We start from the raw sequence: 24,932 nt of genomic DNA on the forward strand, positions 1-24,932 counted from the left end.
GAGGCGCGGGCTGCGGCGGGAGCATGGTGCGGGCGCGGCAGCGCCGGCGGTGAGGACAAGTCATGGGCGACAGGTGAGCGCGGGTCGGCCCAGGGCACGGCTCCACGTGGCGCCCGCTGAGGCCTTTGCCTTCACACAGGTGGCTCCGGGTGACCGTGCTTCCCGGCTGGGGCTCCCGCTCGCCTGGGAATGATCATGCCTGGTGGATACCGATCGAATGACGGGGCTGTGTGCCTGTCACTGCTGTGATTTCTGTCGATTTGCCGTTTCAGCATTGTTTCCCCCTCCCCCCTTTTGTCTGAATCTTCACTTCCTGAAATTAAGATACTTTTTTGATGGGCGTTTTAGCAAGAGGGGTTTTTTTTGTTTGCTTTTTTGGTTTGCTTCTTCGGAGCCATAACCACTGAAGTGACTTCATCATTACTCATATATTTCTGACTTTGTTATGCATTTAACTGGAATCCTGGTCAGTACTTTTTCACCTTTTATGTCTTAGATGTTTCTACCCATCTCTGAATCACAGAAATTTAGGACTGAGAGGCTCTTCAGGCATACTTTAACATGGAAGCTGTTATTTTGAGGAGGAAATTTATAGTAAAACTTGTAAGGTGCAAATGAATGATTTAACAGATCAAAACTTTGGAAAATTGGAGTATTTCATGTTATATATGACCTTTAAGACTGGTGGAAATACTACAGTTTTCTTAAAGGAGGTGTTAAATGGAGACGTTTTACTAGAAATTAACTTATTATTTTAGCCTAGTAAATATCTTCACTTTTTAAGTGATAAAGAGGTAAAAAAGAGTTGAACCAGATACACAAGGACTGCTTGAACCACCCAGGATGGCATTTCAAGTATTGGATTTCCTTACTACACAGTACAAATATTGGGGACATGCTTGGTACCCGTGATTTGTAACCTCTCAGTGTAATCTTGGCCGTCTGTGTGCCTGGGTGCACCCTCTGGTCTCTTGCCCTCTTAGACAGATTCTTGTGTTCCTCCAGGGATCAGTTCTCCTTACTCCTTGGTTCCCCAGGGTCTTTGGTGTGAGACAGTGGCTTGATTGAGGGCTTTGGGCAGGACTGAAGAGGAAAGCTTCTCATTCTTACCTCTTTATCTGTGTCTGCCCCAGACTCTTGACCTTCCTGTGTACCCACCCGGGTCCTCTACCTACTTCTTTGGTTGTTCCTCTGGTCCTCCTTTGTCATCTTATTCCCTAGATGTGGTCAGAGCCAAAGAGTCAGTTGGGGCTCTGTCTTGCTATTGGAAAGGTTTCTGGAAGTGTCTCTGCAAAGCACTGCTGTGGGATGGTGGACGCGGGCGTGGTGTGCAGCGTGTTTCAGATTGAGTGGGTGTGCGGCGGGGAGTCTAGTTAGGAAGCTTGTGCTAGAGAGAGGGGTGAGCTTCCAGCCTTCGATCGTGGAGCTGAAACTGAGAGGAAAGGATGCACAGCGGGCTTTGTAAAAGACAAAATTATGGTGGTTTGGTACCGGACGGGGGTGTGTATTTGTGCAGACCGAGGGAGGGGTGGTGGCGGTGTTGGATGTAGAATAAGGGAGAAGGCCCGGCCAAGGATGTTCACAGGCCTTGAGTCAGACCAGGAAAAGAATGCTCAGTTAGCAGAGATGAACAAGTTCCGGGGGATCCAAGTTTCAGTTCGCTTTTGCATATGTTTGAGCTGGTGGCAGAGTATCAAGCATCTAGGAAAATGCGTGAAGAGGTAAATGACCTAGATCCTGTTCCTGTATTACCAGCGGGTAACAGGCCAAGTTAAGTAACATGTTAGAATCTGTTTTCCTGTTTCTGGTAGGAATGGGATAAAAGGAATTCTAACCAGTTCTGAGGTCCCTGCTGTGTAAGAGTCTAGGGCGTGATCGTCAACAGCCAGCTATGGCTCTGGCACTGAAGCTCAAGGGATAGCGGTCAGGGCTGGGGACATGATTTTGGGAAGCAACTTGCTTAGTGCGTTTCTCCTTCTGCACCTTGGTAAACTCACTGGGAATATGATTAACATTTGCTGAGCACTTAACCATGTTCCACACACTGTTCTGCTGGGGACTTTCCATGTATCATCTCATTTACTACTCAGAACAGCCAGCCTCATGAGATGGTTGTGACTAGTCCCTTTTGTAGAAGAGCAAAGCTAAGATTCAGAGAGATAAAGTATCAAGTCAGGATTTGAACCCACGTCTGTCGGATTCCAAAGTCTATGGACTTCTGACTATTCCACATCAGAGAGCACCTGTCAGGCTGCCTATTGCGAATAAATAAAAGTTAAATGTGAAGTTCTTTAAAACAAAGAAGAGCTTAAACCATTAAAAGTGAACTTTGAACTCAAGGATGGAGGTCTCCTAGAAAACAGTCAGAGGGCACAGTTCTCTCCTGATGCAGAGGACGGGCTGTGACTTCTGCTGAGCTGGTGAACTTAGTGAGCTAATGCGTGTCATCAAGAAGGGTCTCCTTTTTATAAGCGAATCTTTCACAGAGGTGGTTTCTTTCCGTTTTTATTCAGTGCTGCTCAGAACCTCTTAGATTTGAATCATTGGTGAGACTTCTGCATGTTTCAGGGTAAAAAGAAACAAAAGCTGCTGACACCTCGGTGTCACTCGCTGGCTCTGGTTGGTTTTGGACTTAGCATTGGGCACTTACTTGGTCCTCAGTCTTTCCAGGTCACCTACCATCCTTCTTCTCCTTGTCTCTCTTGCTTTTCCTGGTCTGGAAGAGGAATCTGTAAGTTCTTCTTCCTGTCCTGTGAAGAGAGTGAAGCTGTTCGTTAGAGCTGCGTATCTTCCTGACACTTTCTCCTCGAGCCAAATGTGTTTGAGCCTCAAACCCGGAGGTTTGAAGTATTGCTTACCTATCCTGTCTTTTAGTTGATCAGCAATGTCCTGCCTATCAGCTCTTGAATCTTGAGAACCTCCTTGTGTTCTTGACAGCTGAACAGAGGAAGAAGTGTTGGGAGATCCAGACTGCAGTTAATATTACACTATTTGCTTCACAATTTGGAGAGAGTTATTGTTTCCTAGTAAATGAAAGTGAGCGTCTCTGAGGTCCTTAAGGGAGGCTTAGGCTGGCCTGAACAGAGACCCGACGTTCAAAGTATTTTGTCATCATTCTGTTTGAAACAAAATATGAAGACTGAAATGGGCAACGTTTAAGGTTTCGTTGCCTCTGGAGATGAACACGACCAGTGTCACTTTCACTTTGCTTGGTTGAATGATTTAGGGTCCAAGGAGAGAGGCCCAAGCAGAACTCCCAAGTCTTGGCAGGCTCAGGGGGAGAAAGCAGGTAGCACTGTTGAGGTTATCTCTGCTGCTTGATTTCTCTTTGGGAGAATCACCGCCTTGCTATGGGCCACTGATTACAATCTACCAAAAGCATTCAGTGTCAGGCTCACACAGCAGTTGGGTGTGTTGTCACCAACAGGGTTCTACTCCGTGTATTCTTCATTTTCAAGTCCTCTTTAACACCTGGAGACATCTTCCTGTGTTACAGATTTCCTTCCTTCCTCCCTTCTTGCTGTTCTTCTTTAAAAGTACCTTTGCTAACTGAATTGGACTACTAGTCCTTGTCTTATGCATAGCTCTCTTTTAGTAATCAGTTAATTAGTTAATTAATAATAGAATGAACAACCTTGATGACATCATCCAACTGGAGAACTACAATGCTGTTGCCGGTTTCCTTTCCCTCTGTTCTTTTCTTCCCCAGCCTGTATGCCTATCTCTTTTGCCTTACCTCTTCGTGTGTTCTATTCGGTTGCCTTTTTATAGTTGTTTCAATAGTTTTATCGTAAGTGTGTGTGTGTGTGTGTGTGTGTGTGTGTGTGTGTGGTTACCTGTGTTTGTATGGATGTGTGTGTATAAGCTAAACCATATACTGTTTACTTTTAGTTGTTTATGAACTTAACAAGAAGCTTATTATGCTATATGTAGCAACTTGGATTTAGCTTTTTTCACTTAATATTATGTTATGAATATTCACCCCAATTTATGTACAGTTTAGTCATTTTCATTGCTGTATAATATTCCACTGTATGAATATGTCATAGGATTTGGGTTGTTTCTGGATTTTTGTTGTTAGCAACAGTACTGTTGTGATTATCTTTGTCCGTATTTCCTGTGCACAGAGGTTTTTTTTACAGGCCTGCCTTAAGATTCAGTGGGAGCACATATGTGAAAGTGTTTATAAACTGGGAGCTGTAACAACCGTTAACAACCATGTCCAGATTTGTATTTTAGAAATGGGGACTAGAATGAAGATGATGTACAGAAAGTAAGGAGACCAGATGGGAGATGGTTATAAAAATCCAACAGAAGTTGAGAGTCTGAACAATTGGAAGTGGAGAAGACCGAGTTAGATGTGAGGGGAACTGGGAATGGACACGCTGGTGCCACTGTCCGTGGAGGAGGGCCGCTGAAGCCGCCTTTTGGCAGGCCGAGCTTTGGGAGCCTGGAGGGCAGCCGTGTGAGGTGGGGGGTGGACGATGGAGATGGTGGAGTCGTGATATGGAGAGCAGTGTCCTTCAGAACCCTGTCCTCCCTGTCAAGGAAGGGTCAGTTGCAGAGGCAGTTCTCACCTCTTCTCCCAGAGGCGAGAGCTGGGGTAGCGATTGCGGACTGTTGCCTGAAAGTCACTCCTCAGTAGCACGAGTGTGCTGCTGGGGAGAAGTGGATCTGGCTTTTTTTTCAGAAAAGCAGTCCATTACCTGCTCCTGTGGGTCATGATCACACACTGTACCCTGCCTTTGTGGGAAGCAGAGCAGTCACCGAAAGGAAAACGTATATTGAGGCATTTTTCAGGAAAGCCAGTTGGGGAAATCATAGACCCAAGCAGCTTCAGAGGTTGGAGTCCTCACTTATCTCTTCCTTTCACATCATAGCTTTTTTATAACAACGTCTATAAGCAGCTTACCAAAGTGTATTTCTAGGAACAGTATCTTACAAGATGCTCTTCAAAATAAATGAAAAAAGAATTACTGCTAAAATTTGTGAAATACCACATAGTATAATCCTTTTAAAGAAGGTTACCATAACATTAATATGTTGAGTGCCCTAAAAACCAAATTATTCCAACAAATTAAAGCTTTTTTTTGGTCCTCTAATATCTGTCGAATCCCATGGAGCTCTGTTCTGAGTAATACTCTCTGGAAATGCCGATCAAAAGAATGATTTTGTTTATGTTGATACTCCTGATTCACCATAAAATTTTAAAAATTATTCTAAAGCAGAATCTATATATCTTTATCTATTTGTAATTATTTAAGGAAAAAGCATTTACATTTTAAAATAAAATTTATGACTAAATTTTTGTTCTCTGGAATATTCACTTCTCCAGAACAACTTATTTCCTTATATGAACACTTAGCAAACAATATTTCTTTTTTGTTGTTATGCATATACATAAATCCACTCTTTTTTAGATTCTTTTCCCATATAGGCCATTACAGAGTATTGAGTAGAGTTCCCTGTGCTATACAGGAGGTCTTTATTAATTATCTATTTCATATATAGTAGTGTGTACATGTCAATCCCAATCTCCCAATTTATCCCTCCCCCATTTCCCCCCTGGTAATCATAGGTTTGTTTTCTACATCTGTGACTCTATTACTGTTTTGTAAAACAAACATTTCTTAGGTGAAAAAAAATGAGGTAAAGTTTTGAACTTACAGAATTAGGAACTATATTGCTTTTCATAATTTTATTTTCTTTTTTCAGTTATCTGACTGGATCAGGATTGGAGATCTGACTTCCCAAAATTGTCATCTTTTTGTAAACCTTCAATCAAGAGGCTTAAAAGGGGGAGGTATAACATTGACTTTACCAGGAGTAAATTCCATTTTTAGTCGCATAAAGATTATGTTTTAAAAATAAAATGAATGTACATAACATTTGGATGTGATGAGGGGATGTCAGGGCCAGAGGAACACAGGTGTGGGTGGAGCCAGTGAGCTGTAAGGATGCATTGGGTGGAGTAGTCTGCGGGCAGGGTCCTGTGGATGCTTGGTCGTGGCGGGTAGTTGTACCAAAATGATGCAGATAAATTCATAGTGATGATTTTATCTTAAGCACAGATTTCTTTTTTACTTATAAACAGATGTATTTTTATTCTGTGCATCTGAGAAATTATTTCCCTTCCCCCATGCTCCCTACGCTTTGCTGTCACCTGTCTGAAGGTGACCTGGTTGGTCAGTTCTGAGAATCTCCAGTTTAGGAGAGACTTTAGGGTATTTGAACTGGGCAGCCGTTGAGACATTGTGCCGTGTTTCAAAACACTCAGAACATTGGCTGAGTTTGCGACCATTAAGGATGTCATAACAGGCACCAGAATCTCTGGCTTATTACTTAGTGGCAAAGCAGCCACAAAATAGCGCCATTTATTTCATTTGCTTCGGAAAATAGCAACACCCCGCCATGCTCTTTATTTTTGAATTAATAATCTTATGTGACATTTGGTATATGTTTGAACAGTTTTTAAAAACCTAATTTGTAGTTTAATTAAAAATCTTGAGATTTGATAAAATTGAATCTGCTTTACTTTGTACTGAATCTGTTTAGTCAGGTAGCCCTCGTACCAGAGGGCTGCAGTGAAGTGTGTGAAGTCAGAACTTGCACACCTTCATTGTGTCTCAGAACCAAATAACATGTTGATAATAGGCCAGAGGACTGGACTTTCTTCTAAGTTGTTTAACCCGTGTTCTCAGGTCGATTTGGTCAAACAACTCCCCCACTTGTTGATTTCCTCAAGGACATTTTAAGAAGATATCCAGAAGGAGGACAGATTCTTAAGGTGAGGTGTGGGTGTGTGCATGTGTGCATTTACATTGATAAAAATGAGACAGAGTAGTATTACTTACAAGGCCTGTTAGTATTTACATGTTAGAATTTTGTCTAGATTTGAATGGCTGTGTCTGTTTCCCTCTGCACCTGCAGTGCGTACGCTGGATGGGATGGCTTGAGATGCAGTCCATGTAAATATGTGAGGTTTCAGAGGCAAAGGAGCCCCCTAAGCCGCAGTGTGCTGTAGTCATGCAGTGTTGCTCTAGGAACATTTATTTGGTAATTTTATGTAATTCTGTAATGTAATTTTATGTAAAACATTGTGCAGGGGCATTGCAAACCAACCAGCCGACCAAATAAAATAAGACAAAACCCACATTCAGGGGCCATGAACCCATGCCTGTTTGACTCTCCTAGATTTAGAAGTTTGCTTTTTGGGAGAGTTTATTTAAAAGGATAATTGTTTTAGTTAAGTATTTCTATTTACAGTATATTCTTTTAGTTTGAATACACTCATTAAAAAAACAAACTGAACAATCATAAAAGAATGCAAATGGAAGACACTGCAAAAGTTAGATTTTGTATTTAGGCTTAATAAGAAACTTCCTTAATTAAGTGTAAAAGTAGATCAATTATTATGCATTTTCCTCTAATTAGTTAGTGTTTATTATGTTCAATATCTTAGCTCTTATTACATTTTCTAGTTTAGATGGTAACATTTTAGAGAATAAGCGCTAGGTCAGTTTAGCTTACCTTAGTGTTAGTCATACTCAGGCAGGCGCTGACTGAGGAGTGCTGTACCCTAGGGAGTTTAATAATGATGAGGCACTGGGGCAGTTTAAGTCTGTCTCTGAGAACAGGCATCGGTGGCTCACAGAAGGCTAATTTGAAAGCCATTTTTATATTGAGATATTAGGAAAGTGAAGGTGGGAAGAGTGTCATTATTGGGTTATGGGGGTAGAGAGAGGTGAACAGAATAAATTTAAGATAGGATTTAGTAGGGCCTCATCAATTCGAAAATGAGTGATAGAGATCCTGTTGGCAAACAAGGCAGTGGTCGTGACAAGGTCTTTGTACATTCTTAGGCTCAGCAAGCGCTGATGTGTAGTCCTTCCACTTTGCTTATTGTGTAGATATGTGTACCAGCCAACTCAGTATGATTTTTGTCCCTTGGATATTTTAGTAGAATTCTACCGCTTTAGATGTAATAGGAATCTTAGAATTACCTAGACTTAGGCCACCACCTTGTGTGATGTTTGCTGAAACAGATCCAGAGAAATTTTAGTGACTAGCTCAAGATCTTATGCAAATTGGCACATTTATTGCCTCTTCTTCTCAGAGTCAGTTTGAAAGAGATCCCCTGAGAAGAAGGGCCCCATCGTATTTTTTGTTCAACTTGAGACTGATAGTTGGAATCTGGGACTTGGGATGTTATCTTGTTTTCTTCATCTCTGTTGCCTAAAATACACATAAGTCTCAAGTAGCTATCCAGATGAAAGCAAGATCCAGCCTCTAAAGTGCTATCATCCTGTAAGTTAAACTTGCATTTTGCTACCTATTTAATTTTTATTTCTACCTTTAATATTCTTTTATATTATACCCTAATGTAAATAAGATTGCTAATTTTTAGGGATTCTACTAGACTAAATAGGGTGGGAGTGAGTCTTAAAAATCCCATGAGAAATGGGAAGTTGTGTAAACAGGAAGACTTTGCAGCTGATGAGGAGGTAGATAAAAGCGTGGTCACGTGTTCGTGTTTGGGGTTGAACGGCATGTGGGATAACTGTCCCCAGCCTTCTGGTGTGCACGGGGTGAACTCACCACCCACCTGATGTCACAACCAGCTCTCATTTGCACACTGCTCCCGCACTCAGTCTGATGCTTGTCTTGTTGCATGCAGGCAGTGTGCTGTGTCACCCGCTCTGATGAAGGCTTTGCTGTCGGCATGGCTGTAGTATCAGTGTACGCCCTCTGCGGTTCCTGCCCGTCCCTGCCACCCCCCACCCCTGTTAGTGACTCCAGGGTGCTGGGAAAGTAAAAAATAGTGCCCCCCAAAGTTAGAGGTTCACGAGTGTGCTCATACAGGGTAGATTATTCTGTGTCTAAAGACCCATCCATTTAAAATATAACCCCTTGATTTGGTTTGGTCTAATTCAGAGCTCATCCAGGAAATTGTCACCTGTTTTTTTTTTTGCTGTACGCGGGCCTCTCACTGTTGTGGCCTCTCCCGCTGTGGAGCGCAGGCTCCGGACACGCAGGCTCAGCGGCCATGGCTCACGGGCCCAGCTGCTCCGCGGCATGTGGGATCTTCCCGGACCGGGGCACGAACCCACATCCCCTGAATCGGCAGGTGGACTCTCAACCACTGCGCCACCAGGGAAGCCCTGTCACCTGTTCTTTACGTTAGACTAAACTAGGTCGAATTCTACTAAAATATCCAAGGGAGAAAAATTATACTGAGTTGGCTGGCGCACAGATCTACACAATAAGCAATGTGGAAGGACTACACATCAGCACTTGCTAACTGTAAGAATGTACAAAGACCTCGCTCACGATGCAAATAGTGGGTTTCCTTTACTTATGTGTAATTACTTTTTAAATATTATAGGTGAATACAAAGATGGGCAGTAGATTACTGTTTTATTAAATATTATTTTTTGGTGTATTTCTTGACTAGGAATTAATTCAGAATGCAGAAGATGCTGGGGCCACAGAAGTTAAATTTTTATATGATGAAACTCAGTATGGAACAGAGACTCTTTGGTCAAAAGATATGGCACAATATCAGGGTAAGAATCAATAATTAGTTATGGACAAGTTTTATTTTATGTACTAACAGGTGAGTTTTAGTGATTTACAATTGAGTGTTTAATGAACAGTCAAGTTACCGCCTGTCCTTCACTTCTTGGCGTATTTAACTCCAAGAGATGTTTTTCTCTGCTTTTTGTGGGCAGATGTCTCTGCTAGTTGGTATTTTTACAGAGCGAAGAATAAAAATCTTGAAACTCAGAGTCATAAGCAATGTAAATACATAAATCTCTTATTCTGTTCAGTCAACTTGTGAGCATTTATATCATTAGCGAGACAAATAGAACACTTCTGTGCATTTGGAAAGAAGTTAGAGGCTGTGGCTTTGTGTATTACTTCGTGCTTTGAGAGTGCCCTTGAATTATTTTGAAGTAGGGTGAGAAGAAAGATTGAAGGAGAGAAGTGAGTAAGGAAAATGAAAGTAAAGACAGTAAGAAGCGATAACGAACGTAAAGACTGCTGAAGTCCTGCGCCTTGAAGTGCTGTGTTGAAAAGAACATTTGCAACTTTTAGTGCAGCTTTAAAGTCAGTAGGGTGATTGAATGACTGTGTGTGGTAGAAAGTTATCGAGAAAAGGGAGGGTCAGTTCAGACTTCCCTGGACATATTTTTAAGGAGATTAAGTCATATATTTTTTAAGAGGTTTCATGATTTAGGAGGGTAATCAACATTACTGTTAAACATCTAAATACTAGATATTTAGCATTTATGATATATTTATTATGTAAATAAATACATATATTTATTCTTAGGTCATATTTGTGATATGGAAGTTGCATTTTTAAAATTCTATAAGGAGATGGGATGAGACGTAGTATGGCAGGAGGTTTTCATTCTAGCGCTGACTCCTGCCCCCTTCATGATCTTGGGCAAGTCAGCTCACCCCCATTGTTCATTTCTTCGGTGAGAGGGTGAAACCAGTCAGGTTTCCTGGCTCTGAGAGTCTGTGATTTAATGTAGTCATTGTTGAAAGATACCCCGCGTAGATATGAGGGACTTTTGTCTGAACCCTGATCCTGCACGGGGCTCCCCGTGGCCCACGTCCGTGGGGTGCTGATGTGTGGAGTGTCAGTCGGGCCCGCCCCTCGTGTTTCCTCCCTGTGCCTGGGCGGGGCCCTGAGGCTGGCTGCCTGTCAGCCTTCTCCCCTGTGGAGCGGCGAGAACATAGTCCCCCCGCCCCCAGTCACTTTGAGGGTTCAACGAGATTGTGTGTGTCACAATGCTTTCTGTCTGGTGTCATCCTGATTTGGGGAGTGTCCTGTAGAACTGTATACGGGAAGAGATCGGGAAGAGATCCTGGAAGTATTCTGCTTCACAATTCTCTCATGTCTAGGAGTTTTTCCTTCCAGCCCTGACTTCACCTCATTAAAAGAAAAAATTATGAAACAAGATTATTTAGCTGAGTTTATGCATAAGCATACTTAGAGGCTCTTTAAAGGGACGTCAGATTAGACAATTTTTTAAAACTTGCACATACAGAAGGAAGTGGACATGATCTTTGATCTCTTTAATTAACAAATGTTTGTTGAGGGCCCTCCATGCTTGTGGTGTTTGAGGGTCTTTCTCTCGCATTCAGACATGAGCGGTATCTTGGCTGGTGTCATCTTCTTGGGTCACAGTTTTTTCCCTTTACTGACACTTAGTGTTGTACACGAGAACTCTTGAGTTCAACTTGTTTGTTATGTAATGAGATTACAAAAGACTCAGAATGTCAGATCCGATGCAGAAAACTCAGAGATCTTCCCCAGTTTCTCACTTTACTAAGGATTTCAAGGATGTGGTTAATTAAGAGGTACAAGTGAAGGAGTGTGGCGAAATCTGGGGCTCCCCCAGGCCCTTTCCTGCTGTGTCTGAGGACACCCTGTGGCCTGGGTTTAGTAGAGGCAGCCTCCACGTGCTTGTCCTTCCTACAAAAGCCTCGCGGTCTTGGCCTTTTCATATCCCCACTTTGACTATTTTCCAAGTAGCAGCCACGCCATTTTTGTAAAGCAAACTGTGGCCAGCATCCCCATATCTGTGCTTGAATTCATAGGCACGTGGAAGGGTTATTTTTCACCCTATGAAATAATATATTAACAGGGTTTCTTTAGTCTTCTTATACATTTACAGGTAATTCCATTCACAAAAATAAATAAATATTCTATTTAGGAACAAATTTAAAAGTAGTACGCTGTGATTAATTTTCTTCTTTGCCCTGTGTTTTGAGTATCTAAGTCCATAATTTTTCCTTTTTGGATTTTTGGTCAACAATACTATATTTCTTCTGCTGGTAATTTTTACCATTAATTTGTAATTTCTGTTTTTTTTTTTTTTTTTTGCGGTACGTGGGCCTCTCACTGTTGTGGCCTCTCCCGTTGCGGAGCACAGGCTCCGGATGCGCAGGCTCAGTGGCCATGGCTCACGGGCCCAGCCGCTCCGCGGCATGTGGGATCTTCCCGGACTGGGGCACGAACCCGTGTCCCCTGCATCGGCAGGCGGACTCTCAACCACTGCGCCACCAGGGAAGCCCCGTAATTTCTGTTTTTAATGTGAAAACAACAACCAAACTGTAATGCTCAATCAGTCACTCCATTCATTTCTTTCCATCTTCCCATCAAATAAGCAGTGTTATGTAGAGGAAGTTATCGTAAGAGAAGTGAACACCCAGGCTCCCTTCTTTCTCAACACCTGCATGTGCCTCTCGATGCCCAGGGCCAGCTCTCTACGTGTACAACAATGCGGTTTTCACCCCGGAGGACTGGCACGGCATTCAGGAGATAGCACGGAGCCGGAAAAAGGACGACCCTCTGAAGGTCGGGAGATTTGGAATTGGGTTCAATTCTGTCTATCATATAACAGGTATGGTGTTTGGCTTTTCAGTCTTGAGACTGAAAATTATTTTAGCCTATATTTTATACTTTATTGGGTTAACTTCAGAGATGATACTGTTTTAAAAGGCATTTTTCCCAAATTCTCTGTCAGTGGCAAGAAGTATATCAATGAAATATCAGTGCATCTTGTGTTTTCTCAAGTTACCATGGTAGCTATGCCAAATCGTCATCATGTGATGCAAAAGTTAATGCCATCATTTCTGGTGGAATCGGTGTAGTATATTAAGTCATTTTATGTGAGGTTTGAGATTTTACGTGAGCTGTTGAAAGCCTACACAAAATTGTTACTCTAAAAACTTTTACACTGCAAATCTTTAAGAGTCAGGCAAACTGATTTTCACAGATTTTCTTGTACATAGGTTTAAATAACAGGAAGAAGAAAGTATAATATGCAGTGGTATTGAATAACTGACAAGGGGAGGACCTTTGAAATGGCTCTGGTTTCTCACTTTCCTCATAAAAATTTTACTCTCTTTAAACTTACGAGTATTTTAACCATTACTTTGAAAGCATGCTTGTAATCTAGAAAGAATATGAGGTTTCTGATTCATAGTTATAGTAGGAAATACTTGAAACTCTTAGGGTAGACACCTCTAAGGGTATATGGCTGTTCTTCCAGAATCAGAGCTCTTAGTATTTACTATAGTTTTGTGATAAAACTTTTTTATGAAATTAGCACTTGTTATCGTTTAGTTTGAAACCGTTTGTGCATTTTGAACTTGCAGGAGAAGGAGGGTTGAGCTGGCAGAGCTGTAGCTGTAGCTAGAGTGGCACATAATTTATTGCCCAAACTGGGACACTGCTGAGAGTGAAAGAGGTGGTATTATTCTCAGACACTGGCCTGAATTGGGACTGCCCTGGGCAAGTGGGATATAGGGTCACCATCACTATGGCCCACTTTTAGGAAGCCTATTTGTTAAATTGCATTTACATTATTATGATATATTGTATGATATTGTGTTAAGTAATATTAGTTATGTGTTATGTAATAACAGTGATGAAATCATTATATAACAATTGTATGAATATTAATATTCATGTGTTCAAGTATTTGTGAGTTACTCCTCACATCTGTGTCATGTAGTAGTTTTTAAATTTTATGGGGGCACACACGTGAGTTGCATAAGCATGGAGCCAGTTGTACAGGAGTGAATTGTTTAGAGATTCCCCTGATGGCCAGCACCTGCTCTCACTGTGGATTTGTTCGCTATCGGAGAACGATCACATTTATGTGGGACAGTGTTACCCAGGGTGCTGTTCTCTAATCCGAGGATTCACGAAGTTCTTGAGTCCTGCTTTACAACCATCAGGAGCCTCCCTGACGGAGTTTCAATAGTGGGAGTGGAACAGGGAGTGTGGATGAGGGGGCCGTGGACCGGCGTTGCTGGTGGACATGGTGGCTGGGCCAGTGGATGTAACATTTCCTACTTAAAATACCCGAGAGCTTAGGAGTCGGCGGTTGTGACACCTGAGGCTGTGGTCAGTGACCATGCGTATTACAGGTGGACCTCACGGAGTTGTGTCTTGTGTGAGGGTTAGGCCCTCAAGTCACTGCCCATTTCTCACTCGCTCCAGGGCACGGTGCTTGCTGATCATCTGTGTTGTTCTTTCCCTTCCCTGTTTTCTCAGAGAATCTGTGGTTGAAGTTTTATTTTGAGCATAGGCTGCAACTCTGTTCTGTTTAATTGGGTTCACTTGGCTATGGGGAGGGTGTAAGTATCCAAATTCTCTTTACGTATTTTAATTGTTTAATAAGTGTTTGAAGATGTATCTTAGGTTTTCACAACAATCATGTAAAGTCTCTCAATGCCTGGTACTTTTTGAATCAAAAGAGAAATCATTTTTTGTGCTCAAAGAATTATATTTCCAAAGCTAGACTTAGTTTGTTTTTAGATAAATCTGTGTCGAGTCATCTTGTGGCTCATGCTTTTTCGTGTGTAATATATGATAGTAACTGTGTATTGTAGTTGTACTTACAATTGTCCTTTAAATTTCAGAGTTGATCATGACTTGAATTTTCCTTTACAGATGTTCCTTGTATCTTTAGTGGTGATCAGATTGGGATGTTAGATCCTCATCAGACACTTTTTGGTCCACATGAATCAGGCCAATGTTGGAATCTCAGAGAGGACAGCAGAGAAATTAGCGAACTTTCAGACCAGTTTGCACCATTTATTGGCATCTTTGGAAGCACCAAGGAGACGTTTATAAATGGCAGTTTTCCAGGAACATTTTTCCGTTTCCCCCTTCGGCTACAGCCCTCCCAGCTTAGTAGTAACCTCTACAATAAGCAGAAGGTTCTTGAGTTGTTTGAGTCTTTCAGGGCAGATGCAGACACGGTGCTGCTCTTTCTGAAAAGTGTGCAGGACATCTCCTTACACGTCCGCGAGGCCGATGGGACGGAGAAGCTGGTCTTCAGAGTGACTGCTAGTGAGAGCGCGGCCCTGACACAGGAGCGGCCAGATTCTATAAAGATCCTGGGGGCCGCCATCAGTAACTATTGTGAGAAGATTCCCAGCAACAGCATAACCTGTGTCACGTACCCTATAAATATAGTTTTAGAAGATGAGAGTGCCAGGGGTGCACAGAAAACGTCTTGGCTGGTGTGTAACAGCGTGGGTGGGCGAGGGATTAGTAGTAGGCTTGATGCGTTGGCTGATGAGTTGAAGTTCGTCCCCGTCATTGGAATAGCCATGCTGCTGTCAAGTGGAGATGAGCAGGAGGGAGGAGCAGCGTCTGAGTTCTCCGGGAAAGCCTTCTGCTTCCTTCCTTTACCGCCTGGCGAGGAAAGCAAAACTGGCCTCCCAGCTCACATCAGTGGCTTCTTTGGCCTGACGGACAATCGCAGGAGCATCAAATGGAGAGAGCTGGACCAGTGGAGGGACCCGGCCGCCTTGTGGAATGAGTTTCTCGTCCTGAACGTCGTCCCTAGAGCCTACGCCACTCTGATCTTAGACTCCATAGAACGTCTGCAAGCGGGAAGGAGCCCCGACCTGCCCCTGTCGGTGGACGTCATCTACAAGCTGTGGCCCGACGTCAAGCGGGCCACGGCGCACTGGCAGCCCGTGTTGGAGCCTCTGTTTCACGAGCTGTTCCAGCACGCAGTCCTGTATTCCCTCAGCGGCCACTGGGTCCCCTTGGAGCAGGCGTGCTTCTCGGAACTGGACGAGAGTCTGGAATGCACCAGGTCCGTGCTCAACTATCTCCAGAGCTCAGGGAAGCAGGTCGTCAGGGTCCCGGCCCACGTGGCCGCCGCCGTTCAGCTCGCGGTGTCCAGCGTGAGGCCCGTGAGGAAGGTGACGCCCGCGTGGACCCGGCAGGTGCTGCGGAAGGCAGCGCACCTGGGCGGTACCAGCGCCGCTGAGAAGCTGCATCTGCTAGAGTTCGTGCTCTCCGACCAGGCCTACGGCGAGCTGCTGGGGCTGGAGCTGCTGCCCCTACAGAACGGAAGTTTCATCCCTTTCTCCTCGTCTGTGTCCGATCAAGATGTGATCTATATAAGCTCAGAAAACTATCCCAGGTATGCACAGACCCCACCTTCTGCCCCTGCCCGCACTTCCAGTCGGCTGCTGTGAAATTCGTCAGCTGTCAGTGTGGATGTTACCTTAGGGTGACTTTTGCAGAGCTGCTTTGTTAAAATAGGAAAGGATACATTTTTACATTCTAAGGTGAAAGGCATCCAGATGTTTACCAGTTAAAGAGCGGGTCCGAGCAGTTGTTTTTCTTGGAAATTCCAATAACAGAACACAGAAAAGAATGGTTATAAAGAGCTAATAGTAACTACAGTTAGTCAAAAGTGAATTATTTTGATGAAGTTAATTTAAATTAATTAAAATACCACACTAAATAATTCTTTATAACTCAGGGTGTGTATTGACATTTCAGAAAATAAAATGAATTTTGTTCTAAGAAGTTTAGACAATTTCTGGATTTAGATATGGTCCACGATGTCCTCATGTTTTAAGTGAAGCCTGGATGATACTTGATCAAAAAGTGTTGCAGTGTGATTAGATGTGTGCCTTATAATTGATGTAATATAGTAATTACATTTAACTGGCTTGAAATTATATGATTGAATTTCTGTATCTTAGAATTGTTAGAAGATTGAAATTGCTGTGTTTCTTTCACCCTTTAGGTCCCTTTTCCCAGGTCTCGAAGGAAAATTTATTTTGGATAACTTGAAGCCTCACCTTCTGGCTGCTTTAAAGGAAGCTGCCCAAACCCGAGGTATTATAGCTGTTTAGTTGTTGTTGTTTTTTTAATATATGTATTGATTAAAATGACAGTTTATGTAAGTTTCCTATTAAGTCGAACCGTTACGAAATTATTAGTTACCCATTTTAGATGTTATCACTCAGCAGTCCCGTGTGGTTCAACTTCACGCACTTGTTGTAGTTTAAGATGTGTCAGTGCTGGATTCTGACATCCAGAAGAATCCGAACGTGATACTGTATTTAAAAGTCTCTTGTCATGGTCTGGCGGGGTGCCTTTATGCATGTGGTCCCTGGCACGTGCGCAGTGCTTTGCAGGTTTCAGTGCTCCCCGTTTCTTTTCCATTTGTGCCCCCAGCCTCATCCCTTGTAGCCTATCCGGTGGTGAGGGCACTCTCGTGGGTTAGAGGGCGCATGCGCGGAGAGAAGGTCGTCAGCCTTGCTCTGTCCTCACACCACCTGCCTCCTCAGTTCTGTGTGGCTGTCCTGAGGCAGCGTCGAGGAGATGCAGGCTGACAAAATGACCTCTGCCGCAGGGCCAGGAGAGGGCACTCCTGGGGTCGTAGCGAAGGCTGGGTGTCCTTTATTGGGAATCCTTTTTGGGAAAAAAATCACCATGGTTCTGTTTAGTATTATCTTTCAACTTTTGTGAGCATCCTTTCTCTTGTAAGACTGTTGCCTGATCTTTTTCTAAGTTAGATATTGGCCTGAAAAATTCTAGATTTGTCCTACTCGTTGAGGTTGTAAAGCATATTCTTTGTTATGTGTCTTTTATACTATATGCTGTTTTCTTTTCAAAGGTGATGACTGTGCAAAATTCATGTAAACAGAAGGGAAAGGAGCTGGAATGGGGGAGGCGAGTTCAGGATGGAGCAGAGTGACGCTGAAGGGAGTGCGGGTGTGAACTGGGAGGGTGTCCCTGGGACACTGCTGTTCCCAATATCGAGATCCCTTCCTTAACTGGGAGTTGTCATCTTCAGAGTAGCCTTTTTGGGAGTCTAAACGTGGATTCCTATTACTTTGCCATTCTTTGCTCCAAAGTTTTAGAAATTCTTACTTTTCAAATTCTCTATTACATTCTTACATAAAAATGTTACGTTGAAATATAATGTACGTACAGAAAAGTATACATATCTTAAATGTAGGCCTAATGAAGTCTTATAAACTGAACATGCCCAGATCAAAACCAGAAGACTGCCAACACCCAGGGACTCCTGGCTGCCTTTTCTGTGACCGTCCTGTCCACTCAAGGGTAACCGTGACCCTGACTCTTAATAGCACCGATTGATTCAGCGAGTTATTGTACCCGCTGTGGGGGGATCACAGTGTGCACTCTGTCCGCTGCTTTCACTTACTCCGAGTTTGTGAGATCCGTCCAGGTTGGTGCACGCAGTTGTAGATCATCCTTTCTCATGGCTGCGCTATTTCATTGTGTGGTTTCACTTTCTTCTGAAGACAGATTTTTTTGTTAATGGCCAGTAGTTTCTGAGGTAGATAGGGGTTTGGAAATCAGTCAGAAGTTATTCAGAATCAAATCAGGTGAAAGGGGTAGAGAACCAGCAGAATCATACTGCTTTTACTCAAAATGTTCAAGTACCCTGTAGCACAGAACATGGCCACAACTTGCTCCTCGGGCCTTAGATGGATGGGGTGCCTACTGTAATATTTTTAGGGACAAATTAAATTCATATACTCTTAACTTTGGTAATTTGACATTGTTATAACGCTAAGTCTTCCCACTCTGTATGTCTTTTCATTTTCTCACCTACTGTGGATTCTGATTTGTTATTGTAGGATCATACCAATACCATGTTTTATCTCTGGCTCCTGGTTAATTTTTTTTGACTGTTAAACTAGAAGAGATGTCTTCACTGTGTTTGTTGCCCGTAACCTGTGGCTCAGTTACCCCAGAAGTTGTCTTCGTGGTCACTTTTCCTATCTGGATTAAAGTATTGGCCTGCCACCCTGGTGATTATTTAATAATCCTGATCTCTAGCCTTTCCGGTATTTTTATCTGGCCATATATGGGTGATGGGTAACTGCTTCCTGGGTATCTTCTCTATTGCTTTTATACCATTGGTTCCAGGCAAAAATTTGTTTTTGATACTACTTTATTGCCATGTTTTGGGAACATTAAACATGAAACATGTGTAGGGGCTGATGGGGACCCAATAAATGACACCTCTGCTTTCCTGAGAGCCGCGTCAGTGAAGAGATGCACAGAGAGGGATACAGCAGGTAGACATCGCCAGTCTCCCCGTGTTACTGATAATCCTGGTAGTGGGGCTCCTGGCTTGCGGCGCATGGTGGACTTGTGCTGTGACCCCTCCAGAGGCGGGTGAGCTCGCCAGGCCAGTTGCAGGGGCCCTGGGAGACCTCGGGCTTCCTTCCCAGGTACACCCTGCCCCACGAGTCTCCCTGCGCAGGGGCAGAGCCTCTTCACCCTGACTGGTTGATAAGTCATTCCTCTTTCTGGTGTGTGGGGCAGGTGGGGAATTACGAGTGGGGAGGGGAGAGGCCGAGAGTATTACGTCTGTGTAGCTCCCTTCCTATGGTAGGGAACGTCCCAGATGTCTAACAGCACTGGATCTTTTTTGCTCTAAATAATGACTGATTGTTTTGCTGACACAAAGCACTGTGGACTTCTGTTTACCAATTATCAGTAAAATCTGATTGGCCAGTTTTGAAAGTACTGCTGCATACAATTGAAGTATGAAGTTTTTTTCCTCTGCAATGGGTATTTCTCTAATTCTGTAGCCCAAGCAAAATCTGTCTCATTGTGTGGTAGTTTTGCCTTTCACTTGCTTCACATTTAAAATCCTGAGCTAAGTATTAAGTTACTACTTGTACTTTCACCGTTTACCTCTGTTGCCTCTTTCCCATTGGCAATTACATGCTTCTGTCTTTTCCGTTTGGGGGAAAACAAAACAGACCTTGACTTTGATTCACGTTCTTGCATCCCGACATAGTCCAGCTTCTGGAAGGAGTGGTGTGTGTTTGTTGTCTGTACTTTCTCATCATCCGTTATCAGAGCACATGGACTTTTGCTTCTACATCATTCCAATAAAGTTGCCTGACTGAGGTCACCAGTTAATGACTTTTCAAAAATTATAAAATCTAGTGGAAAGTTCTGTTCCTTTTACCTGATCTCCCTGCAGCTTTGGTATTATTGGTCACCCCCTCTTTGAACTCCCTGGCTTTGATGATACCACTCTCTCGGTGTCCTTATACTTCTTTGCCTGCTTCTGAGAATTATTTGTGAATTCCCGTTCCTCAGCTTACCCCCTAAATGGGATTAGTTCAGGAACTCCTTGCTCAGCTCTCATTTTGTTCCTTACTTTCTTCGAGTATACTCATTCACCCCCAGGCATCCACTGTCACGCATATGTAATGGTCTCCATACCTTCAGTTATCACCCCAGTCTCAAGAGGGGCAGTGTAGTGCAGTGTAGTGGTTACAAGCCTGGGCTCTGTGGCCGCACAGATCTGGGCTCAGACTCGACTCCTCCATCGTGTGACTTTGAACAAATTACCCGACCTGTCTGAGCCTCTCTTTCCTCATCAGTATCATGGCAGTACAGGAACATCCTTCCATTAAGAGTATATCAGGGAGATCAGCTCAGTGCTTTGTGACCACCTAGAGGGGGGAGATGCAAGAGGGAGGAGATATAGGGATATACGTATATGTATAACTGATTCACTTTGTTATAAAGCAGAAACGAACACACCATTGTAAGGCAATTATACTCCAATAAAGATGTAAAAAAAAGAGTATATCTGGGGCCCTCAAGATTCAATTACATGAAATGCAAGATTGCTTTCTTACAAGTGGAATGAAATGAGAAAAAGGGTTGAGTGGAGGATGGCAGGCAGTCACAACTTACCAACTGAGTTTTATCCAGTTTACATTATCGCAGCGGGGCAGCTTATTGATAACCTCAATTGTAATATTTTAGTTGTGGTAGGCGTTTCTCTGAAGATCGGATGATGTGTACAGAACATGTACAGTTTAACACGCTACCTGCTCATAAGAAATGGTGATGAAATGGCAGCTGCTATCATTCTGCCCTTGGAGTTCCTTAGGAGTCTCAAGGCCGGCATTCTCCCAGCTGGGGTCCTCATCCTCTCTCTGCGTCTGTCTCTCCTCTTGCCCGGTCCTTCCTCCTGAGAAAGGCACCTGTTACCATGCCCAGGAATGAAGCCCTCGCTCGCCATCCTTGTTCTCCAGTCTCCGGGGTCTGCATTTTCTCTGGCTGTGCTGCAGGCCCTCTGTCTCGGGCAGTCTCCGGGGTCTGCATTTTCTCTGGCTGTGCTGCAGGCCCTCTGTCTCGGGGACACGCCGTCACTGTGCCCACATCCCTCGTCTCATCGCCGCCTGCCCCACTGGCGGGTTTCGAGCAGATCCTGACGCGGGACAGGCGCGGTCTTGTTCGTGTGGCCTGCGGGGCGTCCCGTGGTTGGCCCCTCGGTGTCCCTCTTCTGTTCTCGTCACCACAGGCGCTTGCAGGTGCACAAACTTGAGTTCCCTGCACCCTGTGAGACCAGCACCCTGTGGGATTTGTCACCGCCGTGCAGCACAGCGCCCACTTCAAGGTTTTTTACCCGAATTAAGGTTTTCTCATACCTGTGTTTTGCACACGGTGTTCCTTTTGCTTAGACTACTGGCTCCCTCCTCCACTTGGCCCTGTGACTTTCCTTCACCTTCTAACCCTCAGCCCACGCACCTCGTCCAAGCGGCTCCCTTTCCCACTCTCGAGCCTCTGACCCTGCCCGGCACCGCAGACCTGAGGGGCCGTCTCTGGTTCAAGCCCGGACCCTGTCGCAGTCCATGTGCTCCCCTTTGCCTGGTCACAGGCACGTTTTCACTGTGCCAGACTACGAATCCTTGAGAGCAGGGGCCGTCTGTTACTTCTTTTGTACTCCCAGTGCCTGGGTGACAAGCTAATGCTAAGCCCCCGCGGCTGGGCCAGGTGGGATGGTGTTGCACGGACAAGGACGAAAAGGCAGACCCTCCACTGTGCCTGTGAGTCAGGATTTCTTGTGTCTTCAGTATCTCCTTTGCTCTCCACAACCCTGAGATAAGCGTCACCCTCCTTTGAGGGCTGGGGACATTGAAGCCGAAAGAATTTGAAGGGTTTACGTGACCTGCTAGAGCTGCAGAGTTGGAACGATGATTCTGTTTTGTTTCGTTTTTCCTATTACAGGTCGAGATTATTTCTGTGTTAGGTTACCTGAGCAAACGGGTGACAGTCAGAAGTTAGAGGAGCCGGTCAATGGGTTTTGGAGGAAATAAATAGAAAAAAAGTTGAGTCAGACAAATGGTAGGAATGGCTAATAGTTTGGTTTTAGTTCGTATTGAAATACATCTTTAAATCTTAAATGTATATTCTGCTACGTTTGGAGTTTTGTTTATGGCTTTTCTTTTACATAACGATGTGTAAGATTCTGCAAACTGTGTTATCTTAAGATACAGAATAATTCCTGTAGCCATCATGTGAAAATTGTGACAATTCTGGCTTTTTCTAAGAACGGATTTAATTATATTCTAGCACAACAACTTCTCTGGGGATATTCAGGTATGATGACTAAATGTGTTCATTTGTAGCCTGATGTTTTTGTTCATTTGATTCTTTGAATCCTGGTTTTTCATTTACCTAAGTAGCTAGAAGTTATATCAGTATTTTTTTTCTGGTGGTAATTATTAAAGGAGAGAGGAAACTATACTAGTGGAGTATATAGGCGGTTGTTACACATACCACAATAAAACCATATTCAAATGACTTGGGGACATTCATTTCATAGGACGTTTAGTCTCAAATGAAAGAATTATGTTGAAGTTGGTATCTTAAGCTGTGGTGTTTAGTGGGTAGGTGTGAGAGGGCACACACCTGTTATACGATGCACGCAAATATTGAGATTAAAAAGGTCAGAGGGGGATCCGTTCTGGGATCTGTGCCGATGAAGTGAGAGGCCCTGCGTGGACTGGCCACAGAGGAGCGTGGCCCAGTGTGCCTAGTGCCCCCGGGGAACGAGCAAAGGTAGAGTGGCCGCCAGCTCCCATTAGGGACGGCCGCTGACTGTTCGCACAATGCTGAGTGTCAGTTATTGACTGTCTTTTTTTTTTTAAATAACAAGTTTTGACTCAACTTGTATTATTTCCCCCCAGTTCATGTTTCACTTGGAAGATCAGAGGATGTAAGATTTGCTTTACAGAAATTGTTTTTATAGTAAACATTATTTTTTGAGTCAGTCTCTTCCTTGAAGCTGAAATAAATTTAGAAACCAAGTCATTGTTATAGTGATAATTCATATAAATATTAACTTTGGTTTCTAGCTTGTGTTAAAAGCGGCTGATCATCCACACCTGCTATGACTATATATTCTTATATTTTTAAGGTGTGAGCAAAGAAGAAGACAGGATCTTGATGTCAGCAGGCTGCACAGTTAGCGCCTGCCCTGGGGACTCGGGGTTGTGTCAGCCATCTCCCCGCTTGTTGTCCGTCTCCTATTAGGGATGGAAACTAGGAAGCCGAAGCAGTGTCAGTGATGACTTCTGGAGAGAAGCTGATCACGAGTGCTGTTCTGAATGGCGCTGTGCCTTCCGAGGTAGAATGAAGTTTGCGCCAGCCCCCTTGGGGTGTTAGGTGCCGCCGCCAGGCTTGCAGAGAGCCCGAGGGAATGCTGAGCCTGCCGGTGGGCTGTCCTCGCCTTCCCTCTGTGCTCATTTTCTTTCCCTTTTTTCCTTTTCCTTTGAAGGTTTGCCTGACTGATGGCATACCGTTTAATTGGCCCCTCACCTTATTTTGAAGTAGACCGTAATATCCTATTTCCATTCATGATGAAAATCTTTCTCAAAGTTAGGACTGAACATAAACACATAAATAAGCAAAAAACGTAGTGCAGTCCTTGAATAGTGATTTAGCATGTCGATGTGGTTATCTTGAACTGATCTATAGGAAAGCACAGACTACCCCGAGAAGAGCTATTTCTAAACAGACACATCTGCTGAGAGCTTAGATAAGCACTTTCTGTCTCCAGGGACCCCTAACAGTACTACTTAACCTCTTTCGACAGTGCTGACGATTTTAAAGGCTAGGCCACAGAAACACAAGTCATTTATTAAAACACTGTGAAATTATTTTACTGATACTGTTGGAGATGCTTAACAGTTTCAGTGACTTTCTAATCCAGGGCAGGGAGACTTCTTTCTGTGTTAACATTTATATTTTAGGGTAAAAGCTAAAGGCTTAAATATGAAATAAACAGAAACTGGGACTTCAGATTGAATTGACTTTTGTACTTAGAATTGTGTCCTACTACATTTTCTCTCTCCTTTGTTTTCCCTGCTGTTTTTTTCATTTGAGCATGACTGGTGTTAATCGCATGCTACGTGTGGTGTGCAGGTTTTATTGGCATGTTATTTATACATTGATATTAGATAACTTTCCTGAAGGTAGGCATGTTTTATAAGTTCCAAAGTTCATGCAAGGATATTGGATAGGATTATCTACAAAATGCACGTCATGTGCCAATTATTAACGTAGGACACAGTGTGGTGCGTATTTGATTTTTTTGTTGAGTGTTCTGATTTTTAACTTCTAACCCTTTTTTTGTACCTTTGGTATTGTATCCTTGCCTTACTTGTGATTTGGAAATTCTATTATAGTTAATTCAATTCAGTAAGCATTTTTTAGAACATTAAACAAATTAATTAAAACAATTATATCTTAATAGGACACATAGACGGAGGAGGCTATGCTAGTCAGACTATTGACAAGATTTTATGACTTCTTAAATATTACTACTTGACTTACCCTAAGTCACACAATGTAGAAACTGATAATATTCAGAATGTGGGTATTGATGTCTTCAAAAGTTGCAAAAGTATGCCCTCGCTTAAACTTCTATGGCAGTAATTTAAAATGTCTTATTGTAACATGAAAGATAATTTTCTTGGTAGAAAGTAAGGTCAACTTCCTGATGTGTGAGTCTGTGGAACAAGGGTGTCCTTCCTTGGTTAACAAATGCTGATACAGAAAAATTTCAAGGGGCTTGAGGTGTGCCCCCTTTTATAACTTTTTCCAAAATTAGTCTTTTAAGAGTCTAGAAATTACGTGTACCTAGGGAGAAAATGGAATATTAGTTTTCCATAAGATTGAATTTGAGGTGCTTTTTATTTCTCTATATGGGCAAATAACATACCTATAGGTAGCTAGTGTTATTTTAAAATTTTTGTTACTCCTGGTATTGCAGATAAAATACTCTGAA

The 24,932-nt window shown here is 43.2% G+C and overlaps 1 protein-coding gene across 2 annotated transcripts in view; it reads left to right on the forward strand.

Moving 5' to 3' along the window:
• The first annotated feature begins 5,718 nt into the window (after nt 1-5,718).
• Nucleotides 5,719-24,932, forward strand: part of SACS (sacsin molecular chaperone) — a 33,235-nt gene continuing 14,021 nt past the window's right edge. The window contains exons 1-6 of one of the 2 annotated variants that reach the window (XM_024752498.1): nt 5,719-5,803; nt 6,702-6,787; nt 9,455-9,566; nt 12,276-12,422; nt 14,483-15,974; nt 16,590-16,681. In XM_024752498.1, coding sequence (XP_024608266.1) covers nt 9,551-9,566; nt 12,276-12,422; nt 14,483-15,974; nt 16,590-16,681 — 1,747 coding nt within the window. In that variant the 5' untranslated portion in view covers nt 5,719-5,803; nt 6,702-6,787; nt 9,455-9,550. Of the gene's footprint in view, nt 5,804-6,701; nt 6,788-8,193; nt 8,308-9,454; nt 9,567-12,275; nt 12,423-14,482; nt 15,975-16,589; nt 16,682-24,932 lie in introns of those variants that run through there. The other variant, XM_024752439.1, reaches the window with a different exon arrangement.

This window comes from Neophocaena asiaeorientalis, unplaced genomic scaffold, assembly GCF_003031525.2.
Source record: "Neophocaena asiaeorientalis asiaeorientalis breed wild unplaced genomic scaffold, Neophocaena_asiaeorientalis_V1.1 scaffold443, whole genome shotgun sequence".
Classification (NCBI taxonomy): Eukaryota; Metazoa; Chordata; class Mammalia; order Artiodactyla; family Phocoenidae; genus Neophocaena; species Neophocaena asiaeorientalis.